General features: G+C 48.9%; 2 protein-coding genes across 16 annotated transcripts; both read right to left on the reverse strand.

Moving 5' to 3' along the window:
• Nucleotides 1-843: 843 nt before the first annotated feature.
• Nucleotides 844-3,023, reverse strand: LOC1280744 (two pore potassium channel protein sup-9). The gene is made up of 4 exons (XM_320609.6): nucleotides 2,668-3,023; nucleotides 2,454-2,597; nucleotides 1,730-2,391; nucleotides 844-1,654 (listed from the first exon to the last, which is right to left on the reverse strand). The coding sequence occupies exons 2-4, from the start codon at nucleotides 2,578-2,580 to the stop codon at nucleotides 1,286-1,288; spliced, it is 1,158 nt and encodes a 385-aa protein (XP_320609.5). The 5' UTR covers nucleotides 2,581-2,597; nucleotides 2,668-3,023; the 3' UTR covers nucleotides 844-1,285.
• Nucleotides 3,024-3,402: 379 nt separating this feature from the next.
• LOC1280743 (1-acylglycerol-3-phosphate O-acyltransferase Pnpla3) lies at nucleotides 3,403-20,230 on the reverse strand. 15 transcript variants are annotated; one of them, XM_061655421.1, is made up of 10 exons: nucleotides 19,956-20,230; nucleotides 17,279-17,940; nucleotides 9,113-9,345; nucleotides 8,378-9,030; nucleotides 7,438-7,506; nucleotides 7,062-7,167; nucleotides 6,844-6,986; nucleotides 6,607-6,757; nucleotides 6,374-6,494; nucleotides 3,403-5,548 (listed from the first exon to the last, which is right to left on the reverse strand). In XM_061655421.1, exons 2-10 carry the CDS (start codon nucleotides 17,436-17,438, stop codon nucleotides 5,208-5,210), a joined length of 1,977 nt encoding a protein of 658 aa, XP_061511405.1. In that variant the 5' UTR covers nucleotides 17,439-17,940; nucleotides 19,956-20,230; the 3' UTR covers nucleotides 3,403-5,207. The 15 variants fall into 15 exon arrangements, with proteins under 15 accessions (XP_061511405.1, XP_061511404.1, XP_061511400.1 ...); XM_061655420.1 differs by having other exon boundaries at nucleotides 6,844-6,983; nucleotides 7,438-7,728; XM_061655416.1 differs by having other exon boundaries at nucleotides 7,438-7,728.
• Between the last annotated feature and the right edge of the window lie 1,299 nt (nucleotides 20,231-21,529).

The following is a 21,529-nucleotide window of genomic DNA, read 5'->3' on the forward strand; positions in this document are numbered from 1 at the left end:
TTTTCCGAGAACTATTTTTGCCCTTTTCATCCTTTAAATCCAGCAGCAGCAGCAGCAACAGAACGCTACATAAAAAAACACACCGGAAAATGCAAGAGATGCTATGCTTCCCCTGGCTTTTTGCGCCATTCGGGTGGGAATTCAGTTTTCTCGAGTGCCCCAATTTACATATTTTTATGTGCATTCATAAATAGTAATCAAGAAATACTTTTACTTTCTTGGCGCTTTCTTGTTGGGGTGAGATTACTGTCCCACAGTGGGACTGACTGGCGGGTGTTGGTGCTGTGGGAAATGCTGCTGTGGAACTCATCCGACGTAGCACTTGCTCTTGTGAGCTTTGCTTGGTGCTGCTGTGTTTAAGTTATAACAAAATTGCTTTACCGTTAGATGAGGTAATTGGTGCATTGTAAATTCTTATTTGCCAAGACAGTTGAAGCTTATTTTAAATAATCTTATTAAAGCTAGATAAATAACTTTGAAAAGGCCTAGTTTTGTGTAAGGCATTTAGATGTCTCACAATAATTTTCAACAAGCCATACTCAATTCTTAACCAAACGATTCTTGAAATTCATCCACTCTTTGTCGCATTCATGTGGAAAATGGATAATTTCTGAGCAAAACAAAAATCACAAATTGAATAGGACAATATTCATTATATCGCTCTCCTTCCTGCTACGAAGACGGTCGAAAAGCGCAATTAATATCGCCATAAATATTCAAGATTAATTTCGATCCTTGGAATGGGCCATCCCGCTGCAGTTGGCGTACAAAACAAACCAGCAAACAACCCCAAACTCCCATTTTCTTTCGCCTTTCTCCACGGGAAGGAAATAGACTTACTGCGAACGGCTCTTGCTTGCGCAAAGGATGGCTCTTGCTGGGCGCGCGCGCACTGCGTGTGCGTATATATTTATTTTTCTCACTTTATTTCAAGTAACGCATCAACACCGATTGTTCCCGGAATGTTTAAATTTATCTTTATCATTGCTAAAATTTGATCAACCGCCGCCGCGACCACGTGTACGCACACGCGGTCTCTCTCGCTCTTACTTTCTCTCTCTCTTATGTATTACGCTTATATAAACCAATTCGTACGCATTCTCGCATAGTGAAGGGATGATTTCTTACAAAAGTAGCTAGAGTAGGAAGATGATGATTCGCGGCCACTAATTGACCTTCCCCACCCATGTCTCCAGGTGGTGGTGACTGTGCTTGTGTGTGTGTGTGTGTTTTGGATGTGTGAGTTTCATTGGTGTGTGTGTAAAGTCGCAAGGGTCATCATTGTTCAAACCGATGCCCGGCCCCGGTTGGGATGGAAATCGTACCGCAGTGGCCGTATCAGCCCATCGTCGTCCGCTTCAAAGTCGTGCAGCGGCGGCTGCATCCGCTGCTGCTGCCCGTGGTTACCGTTCCCGGGTCCATTGAAGCCGGCCGGCGAACGAAGCTGCGTCATTTCGCAATCCATCAGCGGGTAGCGATAGTTCGTCTCGATGTAGCAGCCGTTGGGCTCCGGCGCCATGTCGAACTTGGTCGGACAGTTGTGGCACACGGTGAGCGGGTTGATGACGGAGATGCGATCGTAGCACCGCTCGTCTACGCTGTCCGTGTTGCCCGTGATGATGTCACCGTCCAGCTTGACCGCTATTTGCAGTGCCTGCAATGAATGGGGAAAAGCATTTAGACCGTGTACGGCAGCGAGAGGAGCATGGTAAGGATGCTTCAATCTTACCTGTATGGCTTGCGCTTCGTCCCGCTTCTCGTCCTCCGTGTTCATCGTCACGAACCGCAGCACGAGCAGATTGAGCGAGGCAGCCACCACCGCCAGCCCGAACAGGATGAAGATCAGCGCAAACGCCACGTACTCGGGTTTCTTGTTCAGTGCGTTGTCCTTCTGCAGCGCCACCATATCGCCGAACCCGATCGTCGTGAGCGTGATGAAGCAGTAGTACACCGAGTCGAAGTAGCTCCAGCCCTCGAACTTGCTGAACGCGGCGGCCCCGCCCGCTATCGTCAGCGAGCTGAGCGTCGTCACCACCAGTATCAGGTCGACCTCGGACGCGATCGCTTTCTTGCAGTTAAAGGACGTCTTGATCGCGTGCACGATCACGCTGCTCAGCCGGTTCACCCGCTCGCCGATGCTCTGGAACATGACCAGGCCGAGCGGGATGCCGATCGCGGCGTAGCACATCGTGAAGATCTTCCCGCTGACCGTGGTCGGCGTCGAGTGGCCGTACCCGATCGTCGTCAGCACGGTGGTGGCGTAGTAGAACGCACCGGAGAACTTCCACTGCTGGCCGGCCTTGTGCGGTTCCGACTTCATAATGACCGTCTCGATGACTTTGAAGTCCTCCGAGCTGATGTTGTACCGTGTGATGAGGACATTTTCGATTGCTGGAAAGGGGTTTAGGATTTGATGAGGATTCTGACGGTGTCAGACGGCGTAGTGTACGTACCACTGAGCGCCTTCCAGCGTTTCTTCTCCGTCTCTGATTCGAGGGCATCGAACACGGCGGCACCGATTAGCAGGTAGGTGAACGTACACACGATCAGCGAGATGGTCCGTACGTTTTGCTTTTTCATGCTCGTTTACTCGAATCCTGGTGAAGGTAAAAGAGGAAAGTACATTAGTATTTGCTTTGCTTTGCTGTTGAGGCCTCCACTGCTTACCTTTTACCCTATGTCGTCTACACGAGGTACTCTGTAGAGGAGTTGTGGTCTACCAGTACTGGATGGGAGGGGGAAGGTACTGGGCACCCTCTTTGGCAAACTAACTACCCTTGGAATCGTTCGGATCTGTGGAAGAGGAGGTGTGGATTGTGTGCCGCCGGAGTTGCTGCTGCTGCCACTACGCGACTCCTGTTGGTCCTCTAGCTACGGGGAATCATCCTGGCAGGGAAGTAGTACTGGTGCTGTTCGGGGGCGTTTGGGAACCAGCGGGGAAGCGACAGCGTTTGAGGAGCTTTTGGCACACGCACGGACGCTCCGCACTTTGGGGCTTCGGTTTCAATTCCGTCACCGTTTTTGCTCGGACAGCCCCGATTTGTCACGGTACGCGATGGTGATGGGTTTCGCAGTAAAGCACCATGACCAAATCCGCAGCAGTAGCAGCACAGCGCCACAGTGTCCCTCCTCCAGCGACTACGAAATATTCTTCTATCGATTGATTTTTTTCCCCGTTTTTTCCGTTTCGTTGTTTGACGACCAACCACCAAAAAGGGGTTTTGACGTTTCTCGCGACCCGTCCGGCTACTGCGCATGACACGCAAGAAGCGTGCAGGACACACACACACACACACATACGCACCAGGACGCGCGCTAAGGACGAATGTCGCACGTGCTTCGGAGTCTGCATGTGTACTAAAAGGGGCGCGCGCCCGCTGCTGCTGAATTTAAACTACCGCGTTCGTTACTTTTGGCGTTTCTTTATTTTCGCAAAATACACCTAGCACTTAGTTTCAACCGTACATATAAATAAACAAACTGTCACATTTTTCCCTCGCGCTAGGAACTGGGTGGGACACAAAAGGATCGTTTAATTTTACACATATAAATCTGTTTTCTTGTTTTTTGTAAAAATACACATAATGGTTTCCTCCCTCTCTTGTCGTTTTTGCTTTCGCCTTCTTGCTTGTCCGATTCTGGTCTAACTCACGAGGTCCTTTTTAAAACCCAAAAACAAAAAATCCTTTCTCTTCCCTCATGGCAACAGAGTGCACACCCCCATCCTTCTAGCACACCAGCAAAAAAGTTTAAAGCATAACTACCTCCCTTTTGGCGCACAGCCACACTCTGCCGCCCATCCATTTCGCTTCGCCTTACCCCCTTTTCACGATTAATTTAAACAAAACAGCTTTGTTTTTCTTCTCTCTATTGCACAGCCTTTTTGTGAAAATCGCGGTTTTTTGTTTTGTTCTTTTGTCGCTCGCTGCTATACCACACCTCACAGCGACACCACCTACCCCCCCCTGCGAGCCCCCTTGGTCTAATATCATTCGGTGGCGACGAGTTGGAAAGGGAGGAGCGTTTCAAAGCGAAAGAGGGAAGGGATGATAAATTAACCGATCGCGTTCGCGCTAACCTAAAGAACCATAACACACGCACCACCGTAAATCACATCTCGGTTAAAAGTTGCCTCTTTTGCAAGCTGTCTTAAGCTGTGTACGAATTATTATCTCTTTTTTTTGTATGATTTTTTGCGATTATTTTTTACACTTAAAAATTCTCCACACCAGCAGGGAGAATGGTATATTGTACAGATAATGATTGAATGATAAAAAGAGAGTGTGTGTGTGAGAGAGAGAAGGGAGATAAAATAAAAAATAATTCTAAGGGTTAAAATTAGCTATGCACCATTATTACGCGATCGTCCGATCATGCCATCTTCAGCGCTTGCAGCTCGTCCTCAGACAATCTGTTTTGGTAAAGGCTGGCGCTGCATGCTCGATTCCACCAAAATACAACAAAATACTCTAGGTACGCTTCCGGTGGTTCCATATACACCACGCACTACACACCGTGGATCGATTGAGCCTCAGCTGACCGTCACCAGAGCAAAATACGATAGGTTCCTGCCTACGTGCAAAATACCTTTCCTACTAGTTCAGCGCTTGCAGCTATTATCGTTTCCAAAACACGTGGCTCCTCTACTAATCCGCGCTCTGTAGGCGTGTAAGTGTATGTGTTTCTCTCTATGTAAACGTTTGCTAAGTCTTTTGATATGGTGAGAAGTCTCCGCGCTTTTGGTCCCGCGTATCTTTCTCTCTCTCTCTTTCACGCGCCAATCGAGTGTACGAGCAATGGCACACGCGCGGGGCTGGTCGGGTTGCTCTCTTGGCGTTACGCTTTGGCTTTTGAAGCTTACTGCCTCCACCACATCATGGCAGGCACGCACGGAAGGGAGCGCGGTGGGGCCACTGCGCCACCCTCAAGAAAAGGTAACTTTGGTCGCTACTAAATGGTAATATCATTCCGGTAACACGTTTCCGTTGCACGATTTTGCTTTCGTGGGAGAGCCAGCGGCCCCATATTCTGTCTCGTCCAGACGAGAGCCAGCAGTAGCAGTGTTAGTAGTAGTAGTAGTACTAGTAGTAGGTAAGGCACCTCCGATTCTCCTTTACCTGCGCCATTTGTCGCGTCGGGCGCGCGCGCCGCTTGGGTTTTCTGTTTCATGCCATCAGAAAAAGTCTGGCTCTGTACCGACACACGATCTACATCTCGATCGAGTAGGACGAGGGCGGTTTGCTCAGCAGCAGGGTGGCCGACTCCGACATCAGGCTCGTCTGCTGGTCCGCTTCCGGCTCGAGCGAGGGATCGTTAAAGTCCGCCGACAGCTCCTCGATTTCGACCTGCGAGCATTCCCACGGGTTGATCGGATACTGGGACAGTGTGTTGGGGCCTCCGTTGGTACCATTGTTGTTGTTGTTGTTGTTGTTGTTGTTATTGCCGCTCATGAGATGATGATGGTTGCCGCTCATAAAGACGCTGGGATCGATAAACTCTTCGATGTCAATTATATTGTCTCCACCGTACGAGTTGGCGTAGAGGAAATCTGCGCGAGAAAAAAAAATGAGAAAAAAAAAATGGCGGAGGATTAGAACAAATTAAGCAAAGTTAACAAAAACAGTTTAACACTAATTACACATGCCATAATATAATAATTACATTAAATTACCAAAAGCCCCAACAATTCGAGAAATCATTACAATTACAAAAACATAAATAACATACACAACATAGAAAATGGTGATAGAAGTAGAAGGTGCAGTGGTGCAGTGTGTGGTTAGTAGAAAAGAAGATAATAATTTGGGGTGCTTTAGACTAGTGTTGGGTTTCATGAATCTTTCGTTGAGATTTATTCATATGAATCTTCATTGATGAGTGTTTCGAATCACGAGTCGAATCTTCAAACATTCATGAATCTCTAAAGATTAACTTATTAAAAAACTCAAGCTCTATGAATGTTTTGAGATTAATGAATCTTTAGAGACTCATGAATCCTTTAAATTCATGCATCTTTCCAATGGAGATTCAGATTCATTGAATCATTCCAAAGATTCATTCAGATTCATGAATCTGAATCAGATTTACCCAACACTACTTTAGACTCCGCGGATGGGGAGTAGTAGTCCTGCCAACTTTAAAAGAAATTAAACACATTATACACAAACAACACGACGCTTCGGTATTTTGTACTATACTGAGAGTAAAACAGATTTTTTTGTAACAAACTCCCTACAAAAACAAACAAAACTACACAATTAGCAAACGTATGATATATGCGGGATGGGAAACACTTGGTGAGGGGGAGGAGGACATACACAATGTGCCATGGTGGACGTCCAACTATAACGCTTCTTCCGCCCAGCAGCAGTACCTGGCTGTGTCGTTTCCCAGTCGGTATCGAACTCCAGCTGCTGGTTCACCTCGAGCTCGTTGGCCGTTTGCAGGGCAGGATTGTCGCTTTCGCTCATGTCGAATATCTCCGTCACCTTAACCTGCGTACGTACGAGATCGTTCGATGAGATATATATATGGGACAGGTTAGAAAAGGGTTCGTCGCTTATAAGACAGGAAGCGTCGCACCGAACAACACGCGGCAACATTTACCTTATTGTCTTCGTCCATATAGTAGTAAGCGTACATGGCGTCGTGGTGTGACGACACCTGCAGGATGTGATCGAACGTATCGAGGTCGCCCATCGCCGAATGATGCCCGGCGGAGCTGTAGCTGGGGGTAATTTCTTTGCCGAATGGTTTGCTGTGAAAACGGGGGGAAGAATTTTAGTGGTTAGTAGTTTATGTGTCACTCCTTTCCGGAAAGCCTCGTACTCGTACGACACTTACCCGTCCTCCATTCGCATGTCGATGATTGAACTGCGATGGCTGTGCTGATGATGCTGCTGCAGCTGCTGCTGCTGCTGGCTCTGGTTGTACTCGGTAAGCGCTATCTGGCACTGGAGGTTCGCGGTCAGTTGCTGCTGCTGCTGCTGCAAAGAGAAAAAGCGCAAACTCCCCCGGTTCAAGCGGGCACGTGTGCAAAACAGCTTCCTTTCCAGCCTTACCTTCTGTCGCCGTCGCACCCGGAGCAGGATCGTGTTCAGGTTCTTCAGCACAAACTCACTCATCGCCCAGATCTGTTTGCCTATCGACGGTGCGGCACCCATCAGCCTAAACGAGGTGTGATACAAGGGGCATAATTAGCACACACATCTGTAGGCAGCTGTCTCTGCTTTCCAGGAAGAGGCCTTGAAAGCACTTTAGCAACGGCAGCACACACCCGAACGCCCACCACCAATACACAAACAGGGAAGGAATATATACAAACACACGGGGACGAAGGACGAAGACACACAGGCAAAAAGGCACACAAACACAGCGCGTGGTTGCGAATTTTGTGGGGCCGAAAAAAAGGTTAACATTTCTCCGGCCTACGCTTACCGGTACGCTAGACGGTTCTCGAGCTGCGCCAGGAAGCGCATCCGATCGGGGACGGCCAACGTTGCCAGTCTGTCGAGAGGAAACGGAAGGGGAACGATCGTTCGAGACGGGGAGGAAGAGGAGGAGCATACAAAATGGTTACAACATTTGGTACGGTGGTGCTGCTGTTGGTGGTGCCGGTGGTGGTGGTGGTGCTGGCGGTGCCCAACTGTTGGACGTTCTGTCGGGCAGACGACATTGCCGAGCACCTGGTGGCGGAACTGTCGCTGCTCGATTATGCCACCAACGATACTAAGTAATACGGTGCGAATAATTTAGCGGGATTGAGGAAGGAGAGGAAAGGACCAGAGACGGGAAGGGCGTTTTTGCGGTTAGTTACGAATTCTACTTCAACTACTTTAGCGGTGTGTGTGTGTGTGTGTGTGTTTTGGAGGTGGGTGGGTGAGGTGTAATACTGGGTTTTCTAGGGGTTGTCATAGTTGTGGGATGCTTCCTGCACTCTTTCTTATTGGGATGCGAATTTCATATGATGGAAATTGGACTCTATTGGATCTTTTTGAGCAGGCTCCTTGGAAATTCCTATTAGATGTTTCATAGAAGAATGCGATACAGTTCAATTCCCATTAGATTAAGTTCAATTCACGTAAGATGGAGCCAATAAAGTGTCCCACAGCTATGAGAACTCCTGAAAACCCCCTGTAATGCGGAAGAGGCTGTAAAGCGTGAGTGTTGGTGATAAAAAAAACGCCAAGAATGCAGTTTTTTTCTTAACCGATTGATAAAGCTTTTTGACATCAATCGATTGATTGGGACGCGAAACAAAAATGGACACACAAAAGGTAATGGGGTGGGGCGTTTAGGGGTGCAACTGGCAGTGAGGAAGTATTGAAGCAAAAAAGAGCAAAAAAAAAAAGCAAACGATCCGCGCGCACACACTTACTTCGTCAGCGTGGCACATACAATGTCGGCGGGCAGGATTGCCGGCAAGGACAGGGCCGTCAGCAGCTTGCCGCCCCGGTGCCGAAACACCCAGTTGATCAAACCCTTGTTCGCCTGCTCGATGTACGTCTGGAACACGGTCAGCACATTGTCCGGCATGCTGCCGACGAGCGCATTCTTCCGGTGCTGCGTACACTCCTGACACTCGCTACACTCCGGATCGTACTCCTCCAGGATCTTCTCCTCCAGGCTGGCGGACGGCTGCTCCGCGACCACGAACGTCGACTGCACGGCCAGGCAGCGCGTGCAGCTGATCAGATTGTTGCGGTGCAGAAAGTTGAGCGCATCGTCGAAGCCCTGCTGACAGAACGAGGACAGTATTTCCGGCTTCGGCGGGAAGAGGATGCGCCCGAACCGGTTAATGTTTTCCTTCGACAGCTCGATGCTGGTGTTGGCCCAGTTGACGTGAAACATCTGCGAGCTGTTGTCGCGCGGGCAGATGTCACTCTCGCCACAGAACGGGCTGACCGTGACCGTGTTCTCGTCCAGCGTGGGCAGATTGTCGGAGAACGCACCGTCCATGTAGCGCACGCCATGGAAGCGGGGCGGCAGCAGGCCCGAAAACACCGGTATGAAACACGCGCACAGTAGAGCCTGGGGGGAAAGCAACGGGAAAAAGAGGTCACAATAGGAGCACAATAAGGAGCAGTTCTGGGAAGGGCGGATGAGCGCTTACCTGCAGTAGATCCTCCCGGCTGTTGAACTGCGACACGATCACGTTCTTGCCGTCGTACACGCGGGTCAGCGAGATGTGCAGCTTGCCGTTGACGCGCTCGTGCGCATCCGGCGGCAGGAACTTCTGCAGCCCCTCCAGCAGGCAGGTCTGTATGTTGAACCGCGGGCTGAACGGGCCGAGCGAGTGGGACCGGGCCTCATTGACAACGCGGAAGAAGTCTGACGTCATTTCACCTGGAAGAAGGGAAAGATGAAGGAAAAAGGGTTTATTATTAGTTTGGATTAGAGTTAGCAGTTTGGGATGGGTTTGGATTTTCCTCTCCCTATAACTTCAGGATAGTGTGACCCCCCCGGTAGCGCATGCGCAATCAAGAGCCCGCGAGCGTTGCGCAACTGAGCACAAGGTTAACCACTTGAACCTGACACACGATATCTCGCGGCGCGTAATAATTATAGCGCGGGCGAGAAGCAATCGTGCCATATACACACACGGGAGTATGTGTTAGTAGGTGTAATTGATAGTTTACTAGTTAGTGGACTTTAGAACTAGAAGCAACAAGTGCTAGGTTTAGAGCAGGATGAAGTTATCTCAACCCCGAAGCAAGTAGGACGCAACACACTTCTTCCTGTTTTCAAGTGGGAAAGATAATTGATAGCGCACCTTTAATGACGTCTGATCGGTAGCATTAAAGCGCATCTAATTCCCGGTAATGGGTTTTTTGCTTGCCCAAGGCTCCTTCTACCTTCTCACAAAGACCCTTTTTTGTCTAATGCAGCACAAATGCATCGCCCCGTCAGTTTTTTTCCCGTTTGCTTGCTTTTGTTTTCGAAAGTTTCTGTCGACGTCATGCAACCCACCACCAAGACACACCTTTTTTTCGTTCGTCTTCTTCAGGTTTCTTTTAGGCCCTTTTACCTCTCTCTCTCTCAGCATCCCCGCCACCATCGGAGTGCGGTGGACTGGACGGGCCTCCAAAAAAGAGGCGAAAATCACCAACCCACCACCACCAACTCATCGGCCAAACGTGCTTTAACGCACAAAAAAACCGGGTCTTTGCCAGCGACGCCAACACGCTCCCGTCGGTTTCCCTTTCTCACCCTACAGAAAGGGCCGACGTAACCGGCCGAGCTCGAGCGAGAGGCGCTGGTGGTGGCGGATATTTCCCAACATAAGTCGGCGCGCATAGATTTCGACACCGTCGGGAGCTGCCGTTCGTTGTTGTTGTTCACGGCTGGGCCGACCGATCACGCCATACGCGTCCCGCACTCACATTCCCTTTTCGTGCTTCTTCCCTTCCCGCTTGGTGCGCATCATCTGCGGCGTGACTCATACAAACACAACCAAAAAAAAAAAGGGCCCGTACGCACTCTACACACCCTTCACTACAAGCAATGGAGAGCGCGCGCGCGCGAGTTGGAGAAGTTTCTAGATACCGTAACGGGAATGTGGGCACACGTGCTCTTCTCTGTATGTGTGTCCCGGGCGGGAATTTAATACGATTAGATTTTTGGAGGCCCGTCTCCACGACTGGCATTTTTGAATAGACCCCCACTCCCCCTTACGCTTCGTTAAGGGGTGTCAGTTGTTTTTTTGCGTCGCAGTTAACCACTAAAGCGTGGAGGGCGACGCGCTGTTGGCGAGAGACACGACGAACAAGATAAAATCTCGAGGTCACACTCTAGACCTAGAGGGGACCCCGTGTGTGTCAACAACACGCCGGGACGAGCCCTTCGTGCGTCGTGCGCAGAGCGGGTCAGGCGGCTGCCTTAGATTGGCCGAATTTGTGTATCCGGCTTACGCGCGCAAAGGGGAGAGGGAGGAGCTGGCAGTTTTTGGAGATCCCAAGACTGGGAATATTGCGCATCAGACTGGCTTGTTGAAGTTGTTGTTTGGTTTGGAAAGTGCGGATGTTTTTAATTGAACACAGAGCACGATCTAATTCCGACAAGGTTCGCTCTCTGATGTTTGTAAATATCGCGCACTTGTTTTTTTTTTGCTATTTTTCTAATAATAAAATTGGCAAAATTTCCCGCCCATTCATCGTGGTGATAGGAGAAGGTGGCGGTCCCCAGGTGGTGCTATTTTAAATCTAATCTATCAACTACCAACGTCATCAACGTGATCGTTTATATGGATGTTGGCATTAGGGCGGATTAAGCAGTCTTCCGACTTTCTTGCCAATTAAGTGAGCGTGATAAAACCCAAAACTCACCTCAAGGTCATTGGCGGCACTTGCCAAATCTAATCAATATTTTGCAATAGATTAAAAATGAAACAACGAACTAAATTCTTATTTATTAGATCGAAATATGACCTGCAAACCTTGAAATCAAAACAATTGAAGAAATACTTTTCTAGGCAAGATAAGACATCACGCACTAAATAGACAAAAAGAGTGGTGGTCCTTCACCAGAAAACCCCAAACAACGCGCACTTGGAACACGCGCACTTTTGCTCCAACGCGTTTGCTGCGTTTTCAATGCGAATGTTGACGTCAATGCGGTGTGCGCGGGTAGTTCTTATCAGCAATCCACCACCAACCAACCAAGTCCCTCGGCATAGTGAGCTTGCGGCGCGCTCTTGCCAGGAAGGAAAGTGTTACGAAACGGCGGACAGCATAACAAACTCTTCATTAAAAACGAAAAAGGAACATAACTCACCAACCACCAGCAGCATAACGTGTTCTTGGGATCATCCGAGTTTCGATCGCGTCATAACAACACACAGCGACCCTGGGGGTCGCGCTGCTGTCGGGATCAGTAGGGTCATTCCACGACACACTACCGAGGAGCTCGCCCGACCGAGATAATCGCTAAACGATGTCGGCAGAAGTCAATTAGGTCACTTTTTGGACCACCGTAGGGAACAACTTCATCAATGGAGAAGAGGCTGCAGATTACTGTTTGATAAGGATCAGCCAGGATGGTTTTATTTTGCCACCAAAACTACCATTGTGTCTATATTGGGAGCAGCAAAGCATTCGCCAATATGATCATCCCCTTTGATTAGTGCGACTGCTTTCCCGCGTGACACACTACACTATCTCGACTTTGTGCTGCTGAGACTAGTGTGCTAACTAAGTGCTGGCCTGCTGGTGGGTTCTTTGTGATGCCGACACATTTTTCCAGGTCAACCAATAGCCTGGCTCCTGATAAAGGGCACACCACACTAATAGTCGGAACTGTTTCGCTGTTGTCTCGACCAAAATCCCAAGGCACTACCACCACATCACAGCGATGACTAGTGGGTAGTAGGTTTGTGCAAGCAAGGGGTGCTATGGGATGTATTGTTAGCAACATTGAATTGATCAATCGACAGAGTCCCCCCCACTTTCTTATCGCCCCGGCTGTTCGCTGGTGTAAGGCCGATGAGGCGATGCACTAAGAGAGGCGAAGCAACAACAGCTGCCTCTAATAAACGTTGCATTTTGCTTGCTGTGGTGTGTGCGTGTCGGTTGGCTTTCCATTGTAGCAACGCAACAACAAATCATGCCATCAATTTGCGTCACACACGGCCGATCCAGGCGCTTTTATAGGGTTGGTGGTGGAAGTTGCACGCCGATTACGCTTGGTGATGGTCTCCTCTCTCCACCGGTTTGCCTTTGTCTTGGGGGGAAGAAGCGGTCGAGACAAGCAGGAAGTTTGCATTCGGCTGCAGAGCAGCGTGCTAGCGCTTGGTGATAGAAGTGCAACGTGCAGCAGCACGAGCGTACTGGCACATGTTGTCCGTTGTGCAAAAATTGGTCGTAATTGGACAGGCAGATGACACACTGACACTGACTCATCTGTCTCGTGGGCTATGGGCAAAGTCCACCGTGGTTCCTGTCACGTGGCCGACCACTGGAATCACTGTACACTATTGAGCTAAAATTCCTACGCTTAATTCTTGTTGTTGTTTACACAATTGCAGAGGCATTGGATCATTTGAGCACCTCTAGTCTACGCTTAATTCCTACGCTAACTCCTAGGCTTCACATGTACTGCCGGGTATGGTTTGTCGACTAGCGGAATCAGTTACTAGATCGGAACAGAAACTACATCGGTTCCTTACTCAGTTCATGTTCCGTTTCGAATCCGGAACAGGTCCAGATACAGTTCCAGAAAAGGAATTAAACTTGGAGTTATTTCAGGAGCAGTTCCACGAGCAGCAGTGGTTCCACGAGAGGAGGAATGGTTCCACGAGAGGAGGAGAGGTTCCAAGATCGATATGGGTTCGAGATCAGTTCGTGTACCAGTTCAAAATCAGTTCTAAGACTGGTATAGGTTCATGGACGGTTCCAGGACCGGTAGGAGGTCATGATCGGTTTCAGAACCGAACTAGGTTCAATTTTAATTTCGAATCCGGAACAGGTCCAGATACAGTCCTAGGAAAGGAATTAAACCTGGAGCTATTGCAGAAGCGATATGGGTTCATAATAGGTTCCATGATCGGTATGGGTTCGTGATCAGTTCCTGGAGCAGTATGGGTTCAACATCAGTTCTAAGACTGGTATAGGTTCATGAACGGTTCCAGAGCCGCTAGGCGGTCATGATCGGTTTCAGGACCGATATGGACTCAGTGTCGATTTTAGGACTGGTACGGATACAGTATCAGTTCCAGGACCTGTATGGGTTCGTGATCAGTTCCTGGACCGGTATAGGTTTCAACATCAGTTTCAAGACTGGTATAGGTTCATGGACGGTTTCAGGACCGAAATGGGTTCAGTATCAGTTTCAGACCCGAACCATGGTTCATGTTTAATTTCGAATCCGGAACAGGTCCAAATATAGTTTCAGAAAAGGAATCAAACTGGGACCTATTTCAGGAGCGGTAGAAGTTCAATATCAGTTCCGGGACCGGCATGGGTTCATGATCAGTTCCAGGATCGGTATGGGTTCAACATGAATTCCAGGACCGGAATAGATTCACTATCAGTTCCAGCACCAGTATGGGTTCAGTATCAACGAGAACCGTCTTTATAAATAGCACTCACGCAATGTCACCATGCGTATGACCTCAACCGCAATGCTGCCCTTCGTCGTTGTTAATCTCCCTCTCACTCTATCTCTCCCTCTGTATGGCTTCCACCGCCACACTAATGCGAAAGAAAGGCGCAAAGCGCGTGATACCAAAACAACTTGTTTACAACAATCTTGTCCGCTCACCCGCATCAGAGAGAGAGAGAGAGAGAGAGAGAGCGAATAGTGCACGTGGTTTTGACCTTGTGCGAAAAATGTGCGTCGCGTTGGCGCAATTTTCGCCAAATTGAGCATGCTTGCGGCCATGTGCCAGGCGGATGATGGTGGAGGCACCGACATCTGCACGTGAGTGAGCTAAAGTGGTTCCATCGGCGCAAGTGAAAGGGCCACAACACTCACACGCAATCTTGTTGCCGTATTGGGCAAACGCGTCCGTCCGATGCCATCATCTCTCGCCCTCGCCATGCTGCATCATCAGATATAGCTAGGCTAGACAAAAAGGCGAAGTAAGCACAAGTGTGTGATACCACCGTCGCAAGGGAAAGTGTTTCGTTTCAACAACAAAACAGCCTTTATGACTGGTATGGCTCAATGCAACTGGAAACTGCATTTGTTCGCCGATCGTACACGATGATCTCGACTCTCACGTGGGCATGAGGCAACACACACGATCGCGTAAATCGCGACAATTGAATCATTTAGACATATTTTCGGCCTTCCACAACGCCTTCCCTTGCGTAAACGCTTCTAGAACTGACCTAGCGGCGAGCAGGTTGCGTTTAATTAATTCCACATTGCTGGCTGGCAACTGACTGGTTGTCGCTACGGAGACCTAATTTCTGTGCTGTGCTTTGTCTCTTGCCCGATTGAAACTGTGTCACCACACACACCGCGGTAAGCACACGCAAAGTAGCATAACAAACTGAGACGCCTCGCGGCACGAACTGCTGGCCGAACGGCAACAAACAGAGCAACAATACACCACACACAGACACACATTGGCCAACCAAATGCGGTTCCCCCCACGGCCGTTCTTTTGCTTTGGACATGGCCGATTACGCGAACGAGATGATAATGTGCGGAAGCAAATGCACGCCGCCGCGCGGTTCAATAACCCAAATAAACGCGCCGCAACAATATTGCCTACGGATTTGCTGGTAAAAACTCTCGGCGGGAGGGAAAAAAGATGCTCCCAAAGGTCGAAAGCATTCCACCCAAAACCCATTTAAAGCGGGGGGGGGTGGGGGGGGCAAAAGATCCATCTATTGCGTCCCTGCTCTCCATCGAATCACGTACGTACAACCCCCGGTTCATTGCTGATAACCCCCCCAGCAGCCTTATATTAATTGCGCGGAGTGGTTCTCTCTTGTGAAGGAATGGCAAACTAGGCAACTCCGTACTCCAGCACACTCACACACAGTGCGCTGTGTCCATTGAACGACCAACAGCGACACTGTTCCGCATCAGTCGCGTTGTGTTTTGCGTCATAATCAACTCAGCCCGGTACACCCCTTCGCGCGGACCCTTTTGCTTGCGACACGACCGCCGGCGGTACTTGATTTCTGGCGTCCGAATTCTAATGCGCACTAAGCATTTCAAGGTTGCTGAGGAGGTGGGGGTTTCGATTATGCGATGCGTTAATTCATTTTCAATCACTGCCCAAAATCGCATTTCTTCGGCTTCATCATCATCATCATCATCATCATCGCCACGGGTTGTGGTTCAATTCAACAACGCACAAAACCCGCTTAGCAGCCGGCCCAGCGCCATCGATAAGAGAGAGGAGGCAGGGAAGGGGTGCTCTGATAACGATGTGTATATTTCCTTCTCGAAGCGCATAAGTTCCCATACACGCCCACACACACACCTGATCAAGCTCGGGACGTGTCCAAAGGGCATTGGTGGGCTTTTTTTCTGTTTCGTTTTGTTTCGAAAATCCCTCCACCACCTCTTTGCTCCAAAGCCTAGTGATCTCATCGCTTTGTCTTAGTTCCGTGTGTGTGTGTGTGCCTGTTGGGGGCGAAGGGTTTGTGTTGAAATGCCGATAAGGATTACGGCACGCGACGTCAGCCGTGAACCGCGAGACGCTTATCTTTCCCAAGTTTCCGAATTGATTAAAAATGGATCAAATTTCATCCCAAACCCCCCCCCCCCCCCCCTTCGTTTCGCGGCGGTTTTGATAAGCAGGATTGCCGCCGATTTGGACCGGTCTTGGGTTCAGATGCAACGGGCGCCCACCCGCGTTCCCAAGACAAAGAACTTGCACTTTCAACGGCGCGACTCATCGCTCTCCGGGATCTTTCTCCAACGCGGCTTAATTTATGGCGGCAGCAACTCAGCGCGCGCCCTTATTATTTGGAGGGGATTTCGGTCCAAAGGCCAGCTTGAAAGGCTTCTCCGCGCACTCGTTGACATACACGCCACTGTCTGGTGAGTAATAATCTTCCCCTTTCCACTAAAGCCGCCTTCCGGGAAGCATGTCCATTCGACGCCCGGGACACGTGTTTCGAGGCTAAACAAACCAGCCGATTGTGCTGCTGCTGCTCGATGAGATCGATAGAGATTGACTGTTTGGTCTTCTATCGCTCAGCCCCCGGGAGCGGAATGGAGTGTTGAGGCATGGGCAAACAGACCCGGACTTTGACGCCTGTTCGGCCTGACGTTCTTGACATAGCGTGCCGCCAACTTCAAACAAAAATTGCATTGTCAGTGCATCAAAACGCATCAAAAAGGTCGTTGCCAGCCAGTCACACATCCCCGTTTTTCCTTTGTGAGTCTGCCCCGGTCGTTCTGTGACGGAAGACGGGGCTCATAATCGCTGTCGCTCCGGCTTCTAACCCTCCACACACCCGCACACCTTCAGTACTTTTCCGCTCCTACAAGTAGTGCGGAGAAGAAGAAGAAGAAAAAACGCCTTCATTAATGAGGACAATTATTAAGGGGTAGAAGAAGTTAAGCAGATTTTAATGCACCTGACGAACAAACTGGACATTGACACCGACACCCACACACACTACCTGCTCCATGGGTAGCTCTTCTTTTTGGTGTAGCTTTAATTGCCCTTAATTTCCCATCACGTCAATGCCACCAAAACCGCTCATGCCTCACGTTTTCACGTGCTCCTCTCGCCCATTCCAGTTTTTGGGGCGGCTTGCTAAGCTGTAAAGGATTTTGTAAGGATTCGGCGCTCACGGGTATTGCAACTTACCCAGCGGCATGTCGCAGAGCAGACAGCAGGCGGCGAGGGCACCGGCCGACGCACCGCTGATCCGGTGCAGCAGCAGATGCGGCGCGTACTTCTTGAACGCCACCGCCACACCGACATGGTAGATGCCGAGGAATCCGCACCCGGCGAACGATAGATTCATCTTTGGAGGTTGCGAAATTGATGTCGTTGTTGTTGGTTTTTGCTGGTTTCCTCCTATCACAATCACCAAGAAAATCTATCCTTTTTTTACTTGTTTTCTTCTAAGGCTTTACCCAACAAAACAAATGCTGCTTTGTAGCTTTAAAACTTTATAAACACTCCGCGCACTACACACACACACAGAGACTGCGTTCGTTGTCTACTTCGGGGCTATCACACGTGACACACACGGCCCACAACAAGTAGTATTTACGTCACGCCTCAACCCCCTCGAACCACACTCCTGTTGGAATGGAATATTTCCGTTTAAAGATGATTATTTTTCGCTGCACTTGACGCTCGGAATGTGAATGATCGCTCACGTCCTTGTTGGGGGTGGGGGTGGGTGTGTTTTGTTCAGCTGTTTTCTTTCACTTCACACTCAACCACACACACACACACGCACTGAAACCTTGTCCTTGTTTTCCGATGTCGGGGAGATGATGATTTACATCCTGTCGGCCCTAAAACGAGACAGAAGGTGAAGAAAAAAGGGCGGAAATTAGTTTAGAAAACCATGGGGAGGGGAAAAGGGATTCAACACACGGGGGAGAGCAGTAAACAAACAAACCCCTGTGGCCTGCTTGGACGGGGAAAAAGGTTTGAAAGGGAAACGCGCTAAAACCGCGGTTGCTGCGCGGGAAAGGTCGTACCGTACCGTGTGCGGCAGGGGATTGATGATTAGTGCTCCAAAAAAAAAAAACCTTCGCCACCGTTTAGGTCACTACCAATCACTTGAATTGGTGAATTAGTGTTAAAAAGGTCGTAAAAAGGGGGGAGTACACAAAAACGGCTGGAAAGCGGGTTCGAACGTGCGAGCGTGCTGTGGCGTGTACGTACTCGCGCTCGTCCGGAAGTAGACTGAAAGCTGACCGCTAGCTGGGGTCGCGGTTTTATACCACCTACCCGACGTATTTCACCCCTTGCTGGACCGACCGCCTATCGCCCCCCTCTTCTCCCCTGTTGGTAACTTTGCGGTCAATCGTATCAACACACACACACACAAGCATGGAAAGAGAGGGAGAGAGAGAGAGAGTCCGTATACTGATTGTGGGGACGGTTGGAAGTGTGATTGACATCACCATCATCGTACGACACACAACCAAAAGCGAGACTCTCCAGAAGAGCCCGTGGAGACTTTTTTCCTTCTTGCTTTCTATTGCGTAAATTTGCTCTCTCTCACTCTCTCTCTCTCTCTTTCCAGATTGCTTTTTTTGCTTAATGTATGCAGTTTTCGTTGCGTTCCAGGGCGCTGTGTGTATGTGATGTAAACAAAAGCCTTCTTCGTGAGAGGGCTTCAATTCAGCTTGAAAGTTGTGTTTTTTGCTTGCTGGCACGAGTGTAACAGGTTGCCTTCGGAAAACTCTCTCACACACACACACCAGCAGCGCATTGCTTATCAGCGTTTTTAAAAGGCAAAGAGAGGGAAATTGAAGAAGGTGGCGTGACCATGTAAAGTGCAACGGAACATGCAAACCATGCACACACGCATACAAATGGAGCTGCAAACAGCTGTTGCAGCGGCTGCAATAATCACATTCCACACAGAGACAGCACAGTATGCGCGCCTTTTTCGTTTTCGGAATTCCAAAGAAGCATCACAAAGCAAACCCCGCAAACACACACACGCACACACACCTGACCCGCTTCTGCACACCTTCCAACGCGCACGTACGCGAAAGCGGGTCGGCCGAGGGGCCCCGTTTCCATGGCAACCGAAAAAGCGGCGTGCCGAGGCCGTTTTCCTCTTTTACCTGCTTCCGGACACAGGAAACTTTCCACGCACACACACACACGCACACCCCCCTTCTCTCCTATTGCCTCCGGGAGTCCATCCGGAGTCAAAAATCGTTACATCGGCGGGCGAAAAGACAAAAAACGGCGCGCAGTGTGCTGTATCTGTGCTCTTCTCTCTCACTCTCTTTGCAACAGGCCGCGTCGTTGTAAGGGCTTCTCTTTCTACCGCACGCCACGCACGTGTGTACACGCAGGATGTGTAAGCAGCGTTATCCTTTTTGTAACGGACGTTTACTTCTTGCTCGCCTTTTCGCTCGCCTCGTGCGCGCTCTCTCTCTCTCTCTCTCTTTCCTTTTGCTTTTCCGTTCGCAAACCGTTTTGCCTTTTGACGGCGGCCGCCGCCACACACGGCTGTGGCCGATTTTGTTTTACAACCTCTCGCACACACACACACACGCACTGATTTGTACCGCCGCAAAAAATCTTCCATCGGGCGTTTTGTTAGCTCTTCTTCTGCTTCTACTGCACGCACCTTTACACAGCGCAATTACAAGGTGTGTGCTATACCTTGGCATTGTTTGACCTACAGCTTTTGTGTGTGTGTGTTTGTGGTCAGCCCTGCCACAGTGCGTGCTGTTCTAATTCACCCCCCCCTCCCCCTTTGATAAGAGATGACAATTAAACGATTCGCAAACATGACAACCGCGGCTTGCACCACACCGCAACCACATCGTATACGTACTTGTTTGCACACACTGAAAGAAGCTATCCTTGATCGTGAACCCGTCGTTCGCACATCACGTGCAGTAGTAGTATAATCACCCGGCAGTATTATAATTGAAACAAACAAGATAACCACAAAAAAAATGGCACTACGCTCTCTCTACGGCTTGGTAGATGGTTTCCCTGTTTAGCACGTTATTCTATACACACACCGACGACGACACACCCAGTGTTGTTTTTTTTCTATACGCGAACTCACTCTCGGACGACCCGCTCCGTCCAACTGTTTGCTACGATATGAGAACGCGGCGTTAAGCAAGCACGCACCGCGGGCGGAGAAGGGCTCGGTCGTTCGGTATCGGGCCGGAGGGGAAAACGGGCGCCCGTGTTTACACGGAGGAGTTTTCGTTCGACCGCGGTTCGTCTGCCGCTGACGGTTGGAAGGGGACACGGGATATGTGCTGCTGGCTCTTTCGGGCACGGATAAACCGAACGTCATGTTTTGAAATGATCGTTGGAAATTAGAACAAATGATGAATTTCAACGGATTCATTTGATGTTTTACGTTAAGAAGGAGTTGTTTCAAACTGTTCTATCGATATCGAATCCATCGGCAAAACGGTCTTGAATGTATAACAAAGCATCGAATAATTACTTGTGTATGTGTTGTTCTCGATGCCTCATCAAGTTCTGCAATTAGTTTAGAACACGATTGTACTATAGATTGCATACTTTAGGGCGAACACTGTTTTAAGTTGTCGGTTGCCTTGATATCGTCAATTGGGATTTAAATTGTCACTACAGGGTACAGGTAGACACCGAGATACGCGGATTCGGAGGTACACGGTTTGCTAAATTAGACAGTTTTTTTTGGGAAAATTCATATCACACGTTAAATTTGAACGATTCAAATGCAAAATTAATTCCCTAATGATTGAGTTTAATTATTTCAACCGAGTTTAAATTGTAATACACATTCACAGAACAAACAAAACAATTAATATTCTAATACACATTGCTTGAGATACTTCAACGAGAGATTGAGAATCTTTGCTCAGCTTGAGAAAGCTCCATGCCCCGCGACATAAGCTTTTCACCTCAAAGAATATGTTTCCAAGGCTCGACTGTATGAACATGTTGTGGCAATTTTTGTTGCCAAATCGTTTGGACGAACCTGGAATAATTTTGACAGTGGATTTCTCTTTCTTGATAGAATCAACATTGACCAAGACCGATTCATTTTTTCCATCCGAGGTAAAAGCTGTTAAACGCGTCAATATAATAGGACCTTATAACATAAAGAATTAGGTATAACTTGCTGAATAAGTTTCGAATAAGTAAGAGGTACTGAATAAGTTTCGAAAGCCTAGATAGGCCGGCATGTCCACATAGGACGTTACGCCAAATAGAAGAATGCTACAGTACGACAGGATGTTTTTTTTCAATCTGGAGATTAATTTGCGTTAAATTATCATATTCTGCTGGCTCTACTTTTTAATAAAGTTCAATTTGTTCACTTCCATGCAATCTGACAATCTGTTTTTGAAAGATCTAGCTCGACATTCGATGATTTTTAGCTATTGCGTATAAAGT

This window comes from Anopheles gambiae, chromosome 3 (genome assembly GCF_943734735.2).
Source record: "Anopheles gambiae chromosome 3, idAnoGambNW_F1_1, whole genome shotgun sequence".
NCBI classification, from domain to species: Eukaryota; Metazoa; Arthropoda; class Insecta; order Diptera; family Culicidae; genus Anopheles; species Anopheles gambiae.

Bases quoted from the DNA above. Each gene is read 5' to 3' on its own strand.
- LOC1280744 (XM_320609.6), bottom strand. From the start codon at position 2,580: ATGAAAAAGCAAAACGTACGGACCATCTCGCTGATCGTGTGTACGTTC. The intron at 2,392-2,453 runs GTACGTACACTA...ACCCCTTTCCAG, and splicing joins ACGCTGGAAGGCGCTCAGTG to CAATCGAAAATGTCCTCATC. The intron at 1,655-1,729 runs GTAAGATTGAAG...CATTCATTGCAG, and splicing joins ACGAAGCGCAAGCCATACAG to GCACTGCAAATAGCGGTCAA.
- LOC1280743 (XM_061655416.1), bottom strand. From the start codon at position 17,438: ATGAATCTATCGTTCGCCGGGTGCGGATTCCTCGGCATCTACCATGTC. The intron at 6,758-6,843 runs GTAAGTGTCGTA...CCGTTTTCACAG, and splicing joins GACATGCGAATGGAGGACGG to CAAACCATTCGGCAAAGAAA. The intron at 5,549-6,373 runs GTACTGCTGCTG...TTTCTCGCGCAG, and splicing joins CTGGGAAACGACACAGCCAG to ATTTCCTCTACGCCAACTCG.